Source organism: Furipterus horrens, unplaced genomic scaffold (assembly GCF_987537825.1).
Source record: "Furipterus horrens unplaced genomic scaffold, mFurHor1.1.pri manual_scaffold_13, whole genome shotgun sequence".
In the NCBI taxonomy this organism is placed as follows: domain Eukaryota; kingdom Metazoa; phylum Chordata; class Mammalia; order Chiroptera; family Furipteridae; genus Furipterus; species Furipterus horrens.
Window position 1 is genome coordinate 45,196,301 of NW_028327183.1, and position 17,801 is coordinate 45,214,101.

The 17,801-nt window shown below is 48.9% G+C and overlaps 1 protein-coding gene across 1 annotated transcript; it reads right to left on the reverse strand.

Moving 5' to 3' along the window:
• Window positions 1-355: 355 nt before the first annotated feature.
• On the reverse strand, window positions 356-11,125 carry C5AR1 (complement C5a receptor 1). Its single transcript, XM_090259845.1, has 2 exons — window positions 10,993-11,125; window positions 356-2,203 (listed from the first exon to the last, which is right to left on the reverse strand). Exons 1-2 carry the CDS (start codon window positions 10,993-10,995, stop codon window positions 1,148-1,150), a joined length of 1,059 nt encoding a protein of 352 aa, XP_090115971.1. The 5' UTR covers window positions 10,996-11,125; the 3' UTR covers window positions 356-1,147.
• Between the last annotated feature and the right edge of the window lie 6,676 nt (window positions 11,126-17,801).

The window sequence follows — 17,801 nt, forward strand, 5'->3', positions numbered from 1 at the left end:
CCTGGAGGTACTAGAACATTGATTCCCTTCAAAATGCCTTCCTCCCTCTTGATTTTCTCCATAACCACATACTGTACCATGTTTTTACTTAAAACTTTTTAAAAACTCTATTTAAGTAACATTTCAACTTATTGTTTTCCTGGGGTATTTTTTTATTTTATTTTATTAGAGAGGGGAAAGGAGAAAGAAAGAGAGGGAGAGAAACATCACTGTGTGGTTGCCTCTCACTCACGCCCCCAACTGGGGACCAGACATGCAACCTAGTCATGTGCCCTGACTGGGAATCGAACCAGCGACACTTGGCTTGCAGGCCGACGCTCAATCCCCTGAGCCACAGCAGCCAGGGCAATTTTTTTTTTTTTTTAAGATTTTATTTATTTATTCTAGAGAGAGGGGAAGGGAGGGAGAAAGAGAGGAAGAGAAACACCAATGTGTGGCTGCCTCTTGCACACCCCCAACTGGGGACCCAGCTGCAACCCAGGCATGTGCCCTGACTGGGAATTGGACTGGTGACCCTTTGGTTCGCAGGTCAGCACTCAATCCACTGAGCCACACCAGCTAGGTTATTATTTTTCTTTGAATTAGCTCACTTACAAAAGCTTAGTAGGTCCATGTACTTTTTCATTGTCTTTTATGTATTGTTGTGTGAGAGAGAGAAAGAAAGGGAGAGAGAGGAAGATCGGTCTGTTCATCCATTTATTGATGCATTCATTGGTTGCCTCTTGTATGTGCCCCGACTGGGGATCGAACTCACAACCTTGCTGCTTTAGGAGGATGCTCCAACCGACTAAGCTACCCTGCCAGAGCCCAATGCACACTACTTTTGAAAGGTTAGAATGCTTTCATTCCTCTATATCCTACGTCTCTGATATATTTTCTTCATATCCCCTCTGTCAGTGCAAACATGTCGCTATCTGGGGGCACTCTTGGTATATTGGTGTCTGTTAGTTTTTCCAAGTCCTTGGATGAAGAGAAAGGTTGCGTGGCCCCAGGAGGAAGTGTTTGTTGATCCTGGAAGTGAAGAAGGATGCAGGACAGCGCACTAAAACACCACCAGCGCACCCAGGGCTGAGTACAAGAAAGCAGAAGAGAACGGACCTGAGGGAAGGTGGAGCGGCCGGCACACAGTGGCCCAGGAGGCCTCCCCTCACAGGACCTGGCTCTTCTGGGGTGACGCGTCCTCCGTGGTGAGCGTGAAGGACTTGGACTCCCTGACCACGGACTCCTCGGTCAGCACGCTCCGGATCCTGGAGGGCAGGGACTTGAAGAAGCGGATGTGGAAGCCCCGGGCGGCCACCATGTAGATGATGGGGTTGATACAGCAGTTCATGTACGCGATGGAGATAAACAGGGCATCCCAGTATATCGCGACTCTGTAGATGTGGTCGTTAGTGTGGGAAAAGGCCAGAATCATCCCTGACACCTGGTAGGGCAGCCAGAAGATGAAGAAGCTAGTCACTACCGCCACCACCACCTTGAGCGTCTTGGGGGAGCGTGTGGCGCTGCGGTTCCAAGCCCGGATCAGAAGGAAGGTATAACAGAGGCTCAGCGTGACCAGCGGACCCAGGAAGCCCAGGAGCAGCCGGAGCGTGGCCACGGCCCTCTCTTTAGAGGACCCGTCTTTACCGTAGTCGATGCCACACACTTCCTTGTAGGGGTGGTAATATACCTTCACCTTGCGATAGAGGAGGGAGGGAATGTTCAGCAGCAGGGCCAGGATCCAGGCGACAGCACAGGCCACCCAGGCCAAGTGGGCCCTTCTGTGGTTCTGGCACCAGATGGGGTCAACCACCAGCAGAAAGCGGTCGGCGCTGATGGTAGCCAGAAGCAAGATGCTGGTGTACATGTTGAACAGGATGAGAGACGGTAGGATGCGGCAGCCGGCGTCCCCAAAGAGCCAGTGTTTGTCCTGGAGAATGGTCACGAACAAGATGGGCAGTGCCAGGCAGGAGAGGAGGTCAGCCACCGCCAGGTTGAGAAACCAGATGGCATTGATGGTGCGTCTGGCCTCAGACCGCGTCACCCAGACCACCAGGATGTTGCCTGGCACTCCCACCAGGAAGATGGCCACAAAGACCGCCAGGGCAATCACATCCGGAGGGCTCAGCTTGAAGGTTCTGGGAGAGTTATCCACAGACATGTTGGGGTCCAGGGTGGCAGTGCCATAATCACTGTAATCATCGGTGACGTTTCCCATGTAGTCCTGGTGGAATCAGAGAGGCGGGAGAAGCTGAGTCTGCAGACAGGTGCCAGGGGACCAGTCAGAGAGCCAGCCACATGGCTTCGAACCTATCCCCACACTTCGCTGGGTCTCAGGTTTCTCCCAGGAAACAGGGGATTGCTGATGGCTGAGAGTCAGCAGAAGTGACATACCACTTATTAAAATATTGAAAAACCCAGAAGAACTATATGCACAGCCAATGGGCATGGACTAAGGGGAAGGGGGGACAACTGGAGGGAGGGGGGTCACTGGGTAGAGGGGAACAAAAGGAAAAGAAATTGGGACAACTGTAACAGCATAATCAATAAAGGATATTAAAAATATATATATATTGAAAAACTCTTCCATGCTGATTGGACTCCCTGCCACCCTGCCACCTCCCCATGAAGTCCCTGGATTCCCCATGACTCAATGACCACATGTGTAAAGCCTAGGCCTGCTCCAGGTCATAGGCACTCTGCCTTCTTACGGCCAGTGCCCGTGGCATGCTGCTGGGTAGATCTTTTTAATATCACCAGCAAGCTGGGATGATATAACTAGAGTTACCTCCCATCCCACCATCACCCCCAGTTGCTATCCCTCACCCACGGGGGAGCACTGTTTTGTCTGGGAGCAGCCGCCGCCCATGGGTTCAGGTATTCAGGCAACGCTTAGGGGCGGGGCGGGAGTGGGAGCGGGGAGATAGGGAACCGAAAAACCGAGTCATGCAGACAAATAATGTCATAATGCCATTTTAAAAAAAATCTTGGTGTCATTCTTTACTCTATTTTAAAAATATTTTATTGCCCTGACTGGTGTGACTCAGTGGTCAGTGAGTTGGGTGTCATCCTGAAAAACAAAAGGCTTTAGGTTCAGTTATAGGTCAGGCCACTTGCCTGGGTTGCCAGCCGGGTCCCCAGCGGGAGGCGCACAAGAGGCAACCGATCGATGTTTCTCTCACACATCCATGTTTCCCTCCCTCTTTCTCCCTCTAAAAGTAAATATATAAAATCTTTAAAAATAAATAATACAAAATCTTTTATTTATGCATTTTTAGAGAGGGGAGAAGGGAGGGAAAAAGAAAGGGAAAGAAACATCAATGTGTTGCCGCTCATACGCGCCCTGATCAGGGACCAAACCCACAACCCCGGGCACGCGGCCCGACCGACCAGGAACTGAACCATGGGACGATGCCCAACCAACCGAGCCACACATAACGCATTATTTTAAAGAATCAAAAACACTTATTCACAAATGTATGTACCCCTATGTTCATTTACAGTAGCCAAGGCACAGAAACCATCCAGTCTTTCAATGCATGACTGGAGAAAGAAGCTGCGGTACCTGTATAATGGGATACTAGTCGGCCATCCAAACAGATGAAATACTGCCATTCGCAACAACACACATGGATCTTGAAAGTATCGTGCTAAGTGAAAGTAGTTAGATAGAGAAGGAAAAGAACTGCGTGATTTCACTCACAGGTGGGGTATAAAACAAAGCAACAGTACACAGCCCAGAGAACATAGTCAATAATATTGTCATAACCATGTACGGTGCCAGGTGGGTACTACACTTATCAGTGGGATCACTTATAAGAATGTGTAAGTTACTATGCTGTACACCTGAAACTAATACAAAGTAATACAGAACGTCAACTGTAACTAAAAGTAATTTTAGTCCTGGCTGGTGTGGCTCAGTAGATTGAGCACCAGCCTGCAAACCAAAGGGTCACTGGTTCGATTACCAGTCAGGGCACGTGCCTGGGTTGTGGGGCAGGTCCCTGATTGGGGGTGTGCAAGAGGCAACCACACATTGACATTTCTCTCCCTCTCTTTCCCTCTCCCTTCCCCTCTCTCTAAAAATAAATAAATAAAATCTTTTAAAAAAATAAATAAAATAAAGAAAAGAAATAAGAAAAAGAAAGAGATCTTTACCTCGTTGGAGGGAGAGCAGTAGGGATGAAAGGAATAGAGAAGGATGTGAGTTCAAGAACAAAGATTATGGCCCTGATTGGTGTGGCTCAGTTGGTTGGGCATTGTTCTGAAAGCAAAAGGTCACCGGTTCAATTCCCAGTCAGGGCACATGCTTGGGTTACTGGTTCGATCCCCACATGGGGTGTGTACGAGAGGCAGCTGATAGTTGTATTTCTCTCTTCAATGTTTCTCTCCCTCTCTTTCTCCCTCACGTCCCCTCACTCTAAAAATAAATAAATGAAATCTTTAAAAATATATGTCAGTGTGGGAAAGTCATTCTTTAGAGAAGAATCTAAGAATTATAGCCCCAGTAGGAATGATGGAATTAAGAAAATAATGGATTTGGACAGTGATCATTGACATCTGAGTAAAACCATCAGGTGAAAGATTGACAGGATCTTTATAATAAATGGGTCGGGCTGGCACCCCAAACCCACCAAACAACCTCAGCATCCTGAGAAGAGACATTCATTCTGTTCTAGCTGATGTGATGCAGTAGAAAGGACCCAGCATTACCTATGCACTAACTGCCCCCCAAAATGGATTGTATTTCTAATCAGCGTTCTAAATCTAAAACTACAGAAAAGTGGGGGAAAGAGGCACGTAATAAGTAACACGGCAGAGACCAAATGAACCCAATCAACCCGCGGGAAACTCCATGGCACAAATGGCCGGGTTTCTTACACAAGTAAATAGCATTTTTTTTTTTAAAGGAAAGGGAAGAGTCATGGATTCAAGAGATTTAGAGGGCTTATCAACCAAAGGCAATATGGAGATCATGTTTGGATCCTGATTGGAATAACTGACTGGAAAATAAGACAGTTTTTGAGACCATGTGGGAGATTTAAAAGCAGACTGGGTATTTGACAATAGTAAGGAATCGGTGCTACTGTTATTAAGGGTGATACGTCTTGTGTTTATGGTGTTTTTTTTAAAGGATGGCAAAAGCAGTTTTGGATAGAGATACATAGCAGGTGAAATAGGAAACCCTCCAGTCAAAGAAAAGGGAAGGTGGGAGGAAGGGAGGGAGGGAGGAAGGGAGGGAGGGAGGAAGGGAGGGAGGGAGAAAGGAGGGGGGAGGGAGGAGGGAGGGAGGAGGGAGGGGGAGGGAGGAGGGAGGGGGAGGGAGGAGGGAGGGAGGAAGGAGAAAGAGAGGGGGAGGGAGGGGAAGGGTGGGGGAGGGAGTGGGAAGGGAGAGAGGAAGGAGGGGGAAGAAGGAAGGAGGGGGAGGGAGGGAGAAAGGAGGGGGAGGGAGGAGGGAGGGAGGAAGGAGAAAGAGGGGGGAGGGAGGGGAAGGGTGGGGGAGGGAGTGGGAAGGGAGAGAGGAAGGAGGGGGAAGAAGGAAGGAGGGGGAGGGAGAAAGGAGGGGGGAGGGAGGAGGGAGGGAGGAAGGAGGGGGAGGGAGGAAGGGGGAGGGAGGAAGGGGGAGGGAGGAGGGGGAGGGAGGAGGGGGAGGGAGGGAGGAAGAAAGGAAGGAAACTCTGGATGACTAAGACTGGCACAGTGTTGAAAACTGTTGAAGCCGGGAGATAAGTACCCTATCATTTTCTCTACTTTCCTGTGTTTGAAATTTTCCATAAGAAAGGAATGAACAGGGGGGCCCTAAACACTTCTCCCCAGGCAGAGCTGCTGGGAACTGCCATGCCCCCAAGAGAGAAAAGGTGCTGAGGTGGCAGGTGGGCCAGGGAGAGCCTTGTAGGCAAATCTGTGCCCCAGAGGCAGGGACCCAAATGATGGAAACAAGCAGCGAGTATTCAGTGAGCGTCAGCGCCCTGCGGACCGGTCAGCCGGCCAGCGGACGTGCGGCTTCTACCGCAGCTGCGCCAGCTCCGCGCCTGGTGGCTCATCTCATCCCCAACGGCTCCTCCCTCCAGCCCGGTTCCTTCGGGGCGTCTGTGCTGCCTACACTTTCCGTTCTTTCACGGTCAAAACATGGCGGAGGCTGGACCGCCTGCTGGGACTTTTGACGTATGCAAATGAGGTGTATGCAAATTAACCCGGTCCGAGGTCCCCGCGGGGGGGCCCCCCCCCCCCGTAGGAAATAAAAATGGACTTTGCTCGTTCCCAGAAGAAATGTTGATGGACCTAGCATGACATATTGACTGGGGAAAAGTGGGGAAATGTAAATAGCCTGTTGAACATGTTGATGTATAAATTCACCCTAACTGTAATGTACGTCTGGAAGGATGTGGCGACGGTGCTTGAATTGAAATACGGGGAAGGCAATTTCTACAGGAGGTTGTGCGTGATGAGAAATTTCCATTCCATGTTCCTTTTTTTCTTTTCTCTTTTTTTGTTCTTTTTGCTTCTGTGAGTCCTTGAGGCAGAGCAGGAGTTTCCCTATTACCCCTAATCCCTTTTATTTCTCTTCTCTTAGAAAATCTGGTGTCAAAACCTAAACTGTTCTCTGGGTGATTCTTCAGGAGCTCCTACCATATGCCAGGCATGCCATCCTGACTATAACCTTCCAAGTAGGTTCTATTAACATGCCCATTTTATTGGTGGGGAAACGGGCACTAAAAGGTGCCTCTTCTGGGTCCTGTGCATAGGAATTCAGACCTGTACAGGATGGGATGCAAACCCAGGCAGGCTGCCCTTGACCATCTCTAAGTGGGGGCTGTGGATGGGGTAAGGACTCTTCAGGGGTGAGCTCTATGGTCCTTGAAGCTAACCCATCATTGAAGCCCACTTTGTCACAAACCCAAGGAAAGGAAACAGAGAAATGTAAATCATCATTAGAGAAATATTCAGAGTTGGATTTTTAGTGCAGCTGAATGTGTGGGCTGAGGTTTATATGCACTGAAACACCCACCTAGCAGATGAAAAACATTCTAGCACCTAGCAGAGTGCCTGGCATACAGTAAGGGATGAGAAATGGCAGTCAATGCTGTTATTATTTATCAATATTATGATTACTAAAGAACTGAGATCTTTCTCTGAACCAATTTTTTTATTTCTAGTCCTTTTTCATTACTGTAAAGTCGGCCTGAAGGTCATGGGTACTTGGCAGCCATACCAGTGACTAAATTATTCAAGGGAGTCCTGGCTGGTGTGGCTCAGTGTATTGAGCACCGGCCTGTGAACCAAAGGGTCACCTGTTCTATTCCCAGTCAGCACACATGCCTGGGTTGCAAGCCAGGTCCCTGGTTAAGGGCACATGAGAGGCAACCACACATTGATGTTTCTCTCCCTCTCTTTCTCCCTCCCTTCGCCATTCTCTAAAAATAAATTAATAAAATCTTTACAAAGTAATTATTCACAACAGGGTAGGGATTAACTGTGGGAGACGGGAGGTGGGCAGGGTTTGGGAGAGCAATGGGGGGAAAATGGGACAACTGTAATAAGAAAATAAAAATAATAATTATTATTATTTAAGGGAGAATGCCAGTGTTGGCTGATAAGTGGATGAGCAAGTTATAATATTTCTGCTCGGTAGAATATTATTCAGCCATGAAAAAGGAATAAAGTCCTGATACAAGCTACAACGTGAATGAGGCTCAAAGACATTTGCTGAGTGAAAGAAGCCAGACACAGAAGGTCACAGACGGTAGGACTGCATGAAAGTGAACGTCCAGAAAGGCAAATGCATAGAGACAGAGGGTGGTCATCAGGGGCTGGAGGAGGCAGGGACAGGGAGTGAGACCGGGTTCCTTCTGAGGGTGCTGAAAATGTCCTGGAACTATAGCCAGAGGTGACGAATGCACACCATCGCGAATGTCCTAAATGCCACAGGGGTGTACACTTTACAAAGGTGAATTACATATGACCTGAATTTTATCCAACTTAAAAAAATGCCAACGTCACAAAGACAAGGAAGGGCTGAGGGACTGTTTCAGGCAAATGGGGACCAAAGAGCCAGAACCAGGTGACATCCCGGACGGCAGCCTGGAGCAGGAAAAACAAATTCAGTCTCAAGAAAGTTATTTGGACAATTGAGCACGTGTGAACACGGCCTGGAGACAAGACAGTAAGTACTGCGTCGGGTGTTAAGCTTCCTGACGTTGGTAACTGTGCTGTGAACGTCTTTGCTCCTGAAAAATAGAGAGATTTACTCTCACATGGTTCAGCAAAGTGATGATAGCTAGAGTGGGCAAATTTGGAGCCTCTGGGTAAAGAGTACAGGGGAGTCTTTTGTATTATTCTTATCATTTTTCTGTAAGTGTGGAAATATTTTGAAATACAAAGTTAAAATCGTTGAAATATTTCCATTGGTAAGTAGAGGCCCCTGCCTTGAGCCAGCCCCTCCCACCACCCCCTACGCCCCAGCACCCTCCCCCTTCAGGGCCCCATGCTCCAGGCATGAAAGTGTTAATGCCAAGCCCAGCAGGAGGCCCCAGACCCTGCCTTTTTTGGGGGAGGGGGGTAACTGTGCAGGTTGTTAAATAGTGAAATATATTGAATGTCCCCATGGACACAATCATAAAGCTAATGTTTCCTCTGCTGGTTTCACAAGCTATCGGCCATCCTCGGCGGCAGAATGAGTCAGAGCCCCCAAAACAGAGCCTCCCGCATGCTCACGTCAGCTGATGTTTCTCTCCCTCTCTTTCTCCTTCCTTTCCCCTCTCTCTAAAAATAAATTTAAAAAAAAAATTTTTTTTAAAGAGCCCTTATCTGTTGTGTGGAGAAAAGTCTCCAGAACAGAAGCTGAGGAGGAGACTGGAAGTGTCCAGGTGAGATGAGGGACAGCGGTGGCCTTCACTGAGGTGGTGGCAATGAGGTGACAGGAATGGACCGGAGGACAGGTGAAGGAGAAGACACAGCACTACTTACAAAAATAGCAATGACAGTCACCAAGCTCTCTTCTAAGTCCTTCTCGTGTACTACCTCGTCTAAGCCACAAAGCAACCCTACGGGGGTTGTTGCTGCTGCAACGCCCATTTCACAGAGGAGAAAACTGAGGTGACAGGGAGCTTGAGAGACCTTCCAAGTCCTCACAGTTAGCAGACAGCAGAGAACTTCCGAGAGCCGCACCCCGGAACCTTCTCTAGGCCGTTACCAGGCCTTTAGTGCGGTGGGGATGAGGGGGACGCGTTCAAGGCAAAAAGCCACAAGGTCAGAGGAAAGGCCTGAGCTACACACCAAAAAATGAAAGGTCAGTGTGGCTGAAAGGTGACCAAGATGAGGTTGGAAGAGCCACAGGTGCCATGTTAAATAATTTGTATTTATTCTGGGGTAATGGGGAGCCATGGATGGTCTTGGAGCTGCAGAGGGACTCGGTTAGCATTCAGTTTTCAAAGATTCCCTCTGGCCACTGTGAGCAGGTGAGACTAGAGGCTGGATGACCAGAGAGGAGGCCGGAGCAGGGATCCAGACCCGTGAAGATGGATTAGGGGTGATGGCCAAGAAGAAAAAGAGAAGTGGGGAGACTTAAGAGCACAGGGAAGAGCAGGACTTGGCCTCCTTCCTTGAGCACCTGTGGGCTGTTTCTAGAAGGATCCACAGTTGCGCTGGGGAGCAATGACAAGGAGACTGAGGCTCTGGGGAGGGCAGGGAGAGTGACTCTTCACTGCATACCCTCTGGTATTGGGACTATTTTATAGAAGGAAAAAGAGGTCAAAGCTTTGGCCACATGGTTCAGTTGGTTGGAGCATTGTCCCATACATCAAAATGTTGCAGGTTCAATCCCTGGTCGGAGCACATACAGGGGGCAACCGATGTTACTCTCTGACATGAATGTTTCTCTCCCTCTCTCTCTCTCTCAAACAATCAATAAACGTGTCCTTGGGTGAGGATTAAAAAAAAAAAAAATAGAAGAAGCCGAAGCTAATGGTGGGCCCTAGCTGGGTCTCAAAAATGGGATGAGGGGGATGAAGCAACGCCAGACCCCTCCCTGGTCCAGCCAGCGTGCCCTCCCATTTCCCCTTCCCCCAGATGAAGTAAGACAGACCGGACCGTTTAGCAATAGCAGGTGCTAAATCACAAACCTGTCTCACCCCGACCCGGGCCTCGGGGCACATGTACGCGAGAGTCCCCCTCACGTAGACTGGACGTGGTCTCCCTCTGACAGTCAGAGTTCGTGGGACAGCCTGGTTCTGCCACCCACCACTGAAGGACCCAGGCTGTTCAGTAGGAGGTCTCGTGGTCTGGGGGGTTCTTGCTAAATGCTATTCTTGCTAAATGTTAAAACACAGCACAGTCATTTTCAGACAGGCTGCAAACAAGATGACCCTGACAGAAACCCAACTTGAGTAGGCAGCTCCAAAGAAGAAATCAACATGTAATTGACCAAATAGTGTGTATGAACCACATAGCTAAGTGCCCCGCACCTTCCAGGAGGCAAAGCTTGGGATATGAATCCCTCAACTCCTTTACTTGTTGCAAGTAAATAAAACTTCTGGCGACAATCACGTCTTATTCTTGAATAGAGCACCTCAAGTTGTGAAATCCCTCGAGGTCAAGAACAGGGCCATCTCCGCTCCTGCCTCCGTTTCCCTGTCTCTACAATCCAGAGCACCTGAACATCCAGCTCCAGACTGGCTCTTTCTAGCCTTCCTACCTTCCCTCCAGCCATTCCCGCTGCCCAGGAGGCCTTCTCTGGATCCTCCACTTGAGGAAGGAAGTCATCTTACAAGACCCAAAGGCATAGATTTTCTGCCCGGGGAGCTTTTGGATCCCAGCTCCATGGCCTTGCGGTGGCTCCCAGACAATCCCTTGACAATCTTCTAGCACATCCCAGCCCAAGAGTAGGAGAGTCTGAGCTGCGGGTGAGGGACGAAGGGAGCAGACGGAAGACTGGGGAAGGGGTGCATTGGGGGGGGGGGCGCACCAGAAAGGAGAGAACAAGGGTCCTGGTACCCACTCCCCTTCTAGACTCACCATAGTCAGGTATCCCAAGTCCTCTGAGTTCTCCAGTGGGCAAAGGTCCTGCTGCCTGAGGGCTGCGGGTTTTAAAAGCCCAAAGGGAGGGTGCAGATGGCCTGGGAGGAAGTGACCCGTCTTTCCCCACTAAGGTCTCATTGGTCTGCATGCTGGGCCCCCTGGCCTGGGTGCCTTCTGTGAGGCAAAAGGGGGGGGGTCGGAGGGGTGAGGTCAGATCTCAGAAAACTGAGGAAGTGCCTTCCCACCCGAGGAGGGAGGAAGCCAGATGAACAGGTTACCTAAGAGATGGTGGGGCCTCGGTTCTTGTCTTCTTGAAGGAAAGATTTCACGCAAGAGACAAAGCAAGCAAGCAAGGATGTATCGGCGGCAGCAAAACACACTCAGATGGGACATTTATTAAAGCTGGGACAGTGAAACCAGGAAGGGCTCAGCACAGAAGAAACGACAGGAGGGCCCAGGCTGGGCTGCATTAGCTCCCTGGGAGGTCAGAGAAAGGGGGCCTTGGGGACAGGTGCAGGGGGTAAACCCAGGAGGAGCTGCTGTTGCCCACTGCTCCCCTGGGTCCAAGTCTCCTGGGTCCCCAAGAGTTTAGGAGACTCGTGCCTGTGGGGGAAGAAGAGGCGGAAGGGGAAGGCGTGGGCGTGCTCCCTGGCGGGAGGGCAGGCAGAGTGCAGGGTGGGTCCTTTGTCCTGGGAGTTTTTATTTCCTGCAGGCAGGGAATCTTAGGGGAGGTCTCGGGGGAGAACCTCAGTAGAGGATTCATCGGTTTTCCAGGTGGGTCCTTTCCGGGTCTTGCTCTCCCCTGATTGGTCAGCGCCAGGAAGGGGGTCAGTAGTCATCACAGCTGGTCCTGAGGCAGCCATGGTTCCGCTTGTCTGGTTCTGGTGCGTTTCTGGTCCTGGAGCTGACGTGCCACTGAGGCCTAGATGTTATCCTTGGGGAAGAAAGATCAGGGGGTCTAAACCACATGACCAGTGTTATGAAAGGTCAGGGTGTCTAAACCGATCAACCAGCCATATGCTAGGGGAGGACAGGTTACCCTGGGGGGCGAGGTCCTTGTTTTCCCAGTTTTGCCCGTTGCTAGGCACCTGGGGCTTTCTGCCCTGGTGACCTTCTGTACCTGGCCCGCCGTTCTTACTCTGCTCATGTCTGTCTAACTGCCTATTACAAAAGAGATGCCTGCCCTGATCTAGAGTTGGCCCCTCCCCGGGTCCTGGTGTCCCCATTTGAGACCACCTCTCTCTCTCGCCTTCCAGGGTCCCTGAGCTAAAAAGCTCAGGCATCCAACTGGCTTAAACTCCCCGGGGGTGCTAGGAAGGGGGGTGGTGAGCGCCAGCCTCCCAACCAGGTTGCTTGGGGACCCAAAGAGGCAAAGCATGTGTGTGGAGGTGGCCCAGTGCTTGGGGACTGTCAAATCGTCCTCCCTGGGGTTTGGAGGTTGGCACGAACGTGAGCGCGCAGACACACGCCCACACGCCGGGCCATAACCATCCTTTCCAGCCCCGTTCTGGGTTCTCGTGGAAATGTGCTGGAGCCCGGGTTGCGCCTATATGAGTGTCCTGTTGCTGCTGGCACAAACTGCCACAAGCCACCGTCTGGAGGCGGCAGTCCAACATCAAGCCGTCAGCAGGACCTCTGCAGGCTCCAGAGAATCTGTCCCTGTATCCCAGCTTCTGGGGACTGTCAGCCGTCGTGGCTGGTGGCCATCTCTCCAGTCTCTGCCTCTGTGGTCACATGACCTTCTCTCCTGCTGTGTGTCTCAAATCTCCCTCTGCTCCCCTCATATAAGAACCTTTGTGCCCTGGCTGGTGTGGCTCAGTGGACAGAGAACTGAAAGGTCGCTGGTTCGATTCCTGGTCAGGGCACATGCCTGGGTTGCAGGCCAGGTCCCCAGTTGGGGGCATGAGAGAGGCAACTGATCTGTGTTTCTCTCGCACATCATCCATATTCCTCTCCCTCTATCCCCCTCCCTTCTCCTCTCTCTAAAAATAAATAAAATCTTTTTTAAAAGTTTTAAAATTTTTTTAAATTCTACCTTAAAAAAAAAAAGAGCCCTTGTTATTTATTACATTTAGGGTCCCCCTGGGTAATTCAGGGTAATATCCCATTTCAAGATCCTTAACTTATCTGCACAGTGGCTTCTGCTGTGTAAGTCCACGCCACAGGCTCCGGGAATCAGGATGTGGACGTCGGTGGGAAGTTCTCTTCAGCCCACCGCAATGAGCCCGGTCATGGTGATGAGGGCAGACGCAGGCTCATTGTTCCCACGCTCTTCTGCAACTCAGCAACGCATCAACCACATCTTTCCGCCACAAATAGTATTCTTCTACAGCAACTTCTGATTTGTAAAGATCTAGCTATCTTTTCATTGCAAAGGTACTCTGTGCACCTTGCAGACATTTAAACAGTCCAGAAATGCACTCCCTCAACCAAAAAAAAAAAAAAAAAAAATCAGTTTGGAGGGTGTTCATCCAGACTTTTTAAAATGTGATGTTTGTCTTTGGGAATGGACATGCAGGTGCACCATGGTCAGCAGGGTTTAGTCCCATTAAATGAAGCCATGTGTATGGTCTACTTTACTCAACGAGGATTTTGAAAAGCCCATCTGTGGGGATTTGGTGCAGGTAGAAACGCGGCGTTGTTATACCCATCCTGACCTCAAGGGGGCGCTTGCGTTGAAGGCGACGCAGGAGGCCAGGCCACACACACCCCGTAGGTATTTTAGGATTTGGGTTCCAAGGTGCCGTACTGCCTTAAAGCACGGTTTCTTTAACATTTTCTCTCCCCTGGATCCTCGGGGAAATTTAGTACCCCTTCTCAGAATAACTTTTTTGCAACTTCTTGTTTTTATGCGATTTCACACTTCGAGAGAAGTAAAAGCGACTCCTGTATACCCTTCACGTGCAGTCCTTCCCTGTTGCATCTACCTGTGTGCTGCTACTGGATACTTGTGAGGGGAGGGTTATCCATCAGGGTTCTCCAGGGAAACAACTAATGGGAAGGGGAGAAGAGAGAGAGAGAGAGATTTGTTGTAAGGAGCTGGATCACGAAATTGTGGGGGACGGCAACACCTAGGAAACTGATACAGATAGCCTATATGTACACATCTACATATCTATGTATCTATTGGCATTTCTCCCTGAGTCATCCGAGAGTAAATTGGAAAAATCATGCCTCTTTGCTCTAAATCCTTCACACAGTGTGTCTCTCGCAAGCAAAGCTGTTCTCTGTCATAATCACACCGCAATTCTGAAGTAAGGAACTGTAACACCAACACAGCGCTGGTATGCAATCCAGGGTCCTCGTCCAAACTTTATCAAGTGTTCCAATCAGGTGATTCTATCACTGTCGGTTGTTTTTTGTTTTTTGTTTTTTTTTTTCAGAATACCTTTTTTGAAAATATATTTTAAAACACCTTGTTTTGCCCTGGCTGATGTGGCTCAGTGGCTTGAATGCAGCCTGTGAACCAAAGGGTCGCCGGTTCCATTCCCAGTCAGGGCACATGCCTGGGTTTCGGCCAGGTCCTCAGTTGGGGGTGCACCAGAGGCAACCACCCATTGCTGTTTCTCTCCCTCTCTTCCTCCCTTCCCTCTTTCTCTAAAACTAAATAAACAAATACCTTGTTTTATATTAACAGCATGGTAAAACCATCGTTCATTTGAAACCTGTTTATTTAATCTCTTCCCTACTCGCAAAATTTTAGGTGTTTTCCAATACTTCTGTTCATTCTACAGCGAGCACCCTCGTACATATGTCCTGGGGCCTGTGTACAAAAACTCATGGCAGATAACTCCCTAAAAATGGAATTGTAACCTTAATGCTGGTGTCTCTTCATCCTCAAGACCCAGACCCATGCTGTCTCACACAGTGGCCACCAGCCACATCTGGTCACTGAAGAAATGAAATGCCGTGAGTCCACATTGAGGTCTACCCTGACTATGACACACACGCCAGGTTTTAAAGACGTACAGTAAAAAAAAAAAAATTTGTAAAAGATAGCAATAATTTTTATATTGTATTACATGTTAAAACAACATTTTGGGTAAAATGGGTTAAACAAAATATATTATTAATTATATTATTGTTATTATTACTTCATTAAAGGTCATTGTATATAACAATATAAATATACATTAAAATCATTACTCGTCGTCGTCGTCGGCAGCCGTCCGTCTCGAGAGACGATGGTGTAGCTTCCCAAGAGTCTATCTGCACCGCCGAGAATGGCTGTGCAGTCCGACCCGGGAGTGACACGGTATCTGTCTCCTCCCGTGTTGAAGCTACAGAGCCTGGGCAGGGTGATATGGAGGGTCTGCTGTTGCCCATGCAGCAGACCCCCCCTCTCTTCGCAGCTGAAGGATCCAAGGGAAAGACGGAGTCAATACAGCTTGGCTTCAGGTGCGCCGCAGGAGTTGCCGGTGTTGACTACAACGTCAAACCGCCTTAGGGACTCCGGCTCCGGATTTTCTGTCGGGGTTTACTCCCTTAGCCTTTCCCCTGAAGAGGTATGCCGCAAGGCAGCGGAGGTTTTTTGGAGTCAGAGTTTTCCTTCTCTGATGTGCCCTGACTGGAAGATCGAACCAGCGACACTTAGCTCGCAGGCCGACGCTCAATCCACTGAGCTAAACCAGCCAGGGCCAAAATCATTACTATGATTATACTATATTAATATAGCATTAATATCATTGATATTAATCTAATATATAACAATAATATTAAATATGTTACTATTATTTCATTTTTTTTTACCTTTTTAATGCTGCTACTAGAAAATTTAAAATTACCTAGGAACCTTGCATTTGAGGCTCACATTATAGTATTATAGTACAGCTACCATTAGCCCAGACATGCAGTTAAAGCTCTGTGCCAGGACATACATAATTTGACAAGAAAAGTCATTTCTGAGTGTTACTAGAGTTTGTTTTTTTTCTCACATAAGATGTGCAACTCATGGCTTCCCCTTTGGGGCCTAAGGTGGCCAGTGGAGCTCTTACCATACCCCAATAGGAAGGGAAAAAGGAGACAGGGGTGCAGATGTTCAATCTTTCAAGGGTGAAACTCAGAAGTGGCACACTTTGATTCCCACTCCCAGCCCATGCGCTAGAATGTAGTCACCTGGCCACACCTAGCTGCAAGGGAAGCTGGGAAACCCAGTCTTCAGCTGGGTAGTTTCTGTATCCTGTTAAAACTCAAAAAAATGGGGGGAAAAAACATACTGGAGGACAGCTAGAAGTCAGCCACCAATAGCATCAGGAAGGGTAGCTTTAATTTAAATAAGGCAATTTCACTTATTATTGTTTAAATAAGAAATCTAACAGAGGAACATGTGTGAGAGAAGGGTGTGCCAATGATTTTGTTCTGGTTTACTAAAGAAAACTCACACATTCAAATAATAATGTTAGGGTCATACATTATTAAGTCAGGCAACTGTAAAACATAGGAACAGCCCACCAGACCACTTTCATTTCTAACACCAGCTGCAAAATGGGGGGGATTCCAAGGCCACCCTCGCTCTGACACCAACTGCAAGTTTGGCAATCCCCAAGACCACCCTTTATCAGGTTTGGTAATTTGCTAGGACTCCCAGAATGGTCTAAAAGCTCATGCTTACAGTTTATTACATCGAAAAGATAGGGATTAAAATCAGCCAAGGGAAGAGGTACACGAGGCAGAGTCTCAGAGAGTTCTGCACCGTAGTTTCCAGCTCTTTCTCAGTAACAGCGTGTGACAATACAGATGGAGCATGGTCCATCCTCCGCGTGTCTGTGTCCCCGCTTCTGTCTCGATAAGAACACTTGCCATTGGGTTTAGGGCCCACCAGGGTAATTCAGGATGATCCCATCTCAAGATCCTTAACTCAATCACATCTTCAAAGAAAGACTGACTTTCCAAATAAGGTCACATTCACAGGTTCCGGGTGGATGTATGTTTGGGGGAGGACACCATTCAACTTATTACAGTGATAGTTTCCTAAAGTGCCTGTACCATTTTGCATTCCCAACAGCAGATTCTTATTTTAAGGATCCTAAGCTGAGCTGGGTTGGGGAAACAAGGGGAAATGGGGCCCTGGGGCCCTGGGGCACCTCCTTAGGTGAGTTATCTTTCAGGCTATCTTCAGCCCCTCGATCCCCAAAGTGCAATCCCCAGTCCCCAGCACTAGCATCTCCTGCTGAATTTGAACCTGCATTTTAACCAGGCTCAGGTGATTCCTGAGCACCTTAAAGGCTAAGCATTGGGCTAGAGCATCGCTGGGAGAGGCTAGCAACCCCCCTGTGGATTGTTTTTAATTCTCACCTGAGGATATGTTTATTGATTATAGAGAGAGGAAGGGAGAGAGAGAGAGAGAGAGAGAGAGACATTGGTGTGAGAGAAAAACATCAATGTGAGAGAGAAACATTGGTTGGTTGCCTCCTGTTCACATCCCAACCGCAAATCAAACCTACAGGCTTGCCCTGACTGGTGTAGCTCAGTGGGTTGGGCATCATTCCACAAACCAAAGGGTTGTCGGTTTGATTCCCAGTCAGGGCACATGCCTGGACTGCAGGCCAGGTCCCCAGTTAGGGGCACGCGAGAGGCAACCACACATTGATGTTTCTCTCCAGCTCTGTCTCCCTCTCTTTCTCTCCCTATAAAAATAAATGAATAAGATCTTTTTAAGAAAACACACAAAAACCTGCAACCTAGGTAAGTGCCCTGACCGGGAGTCAACCCCACAACCTTTCGGTGTACAGGACGATGCTCCAAGCAGCTGAGTGATCTGGCCAGTCTCCCTGTGAGGCTGTGTTGGGCCCTCTCCTTTTTTATGG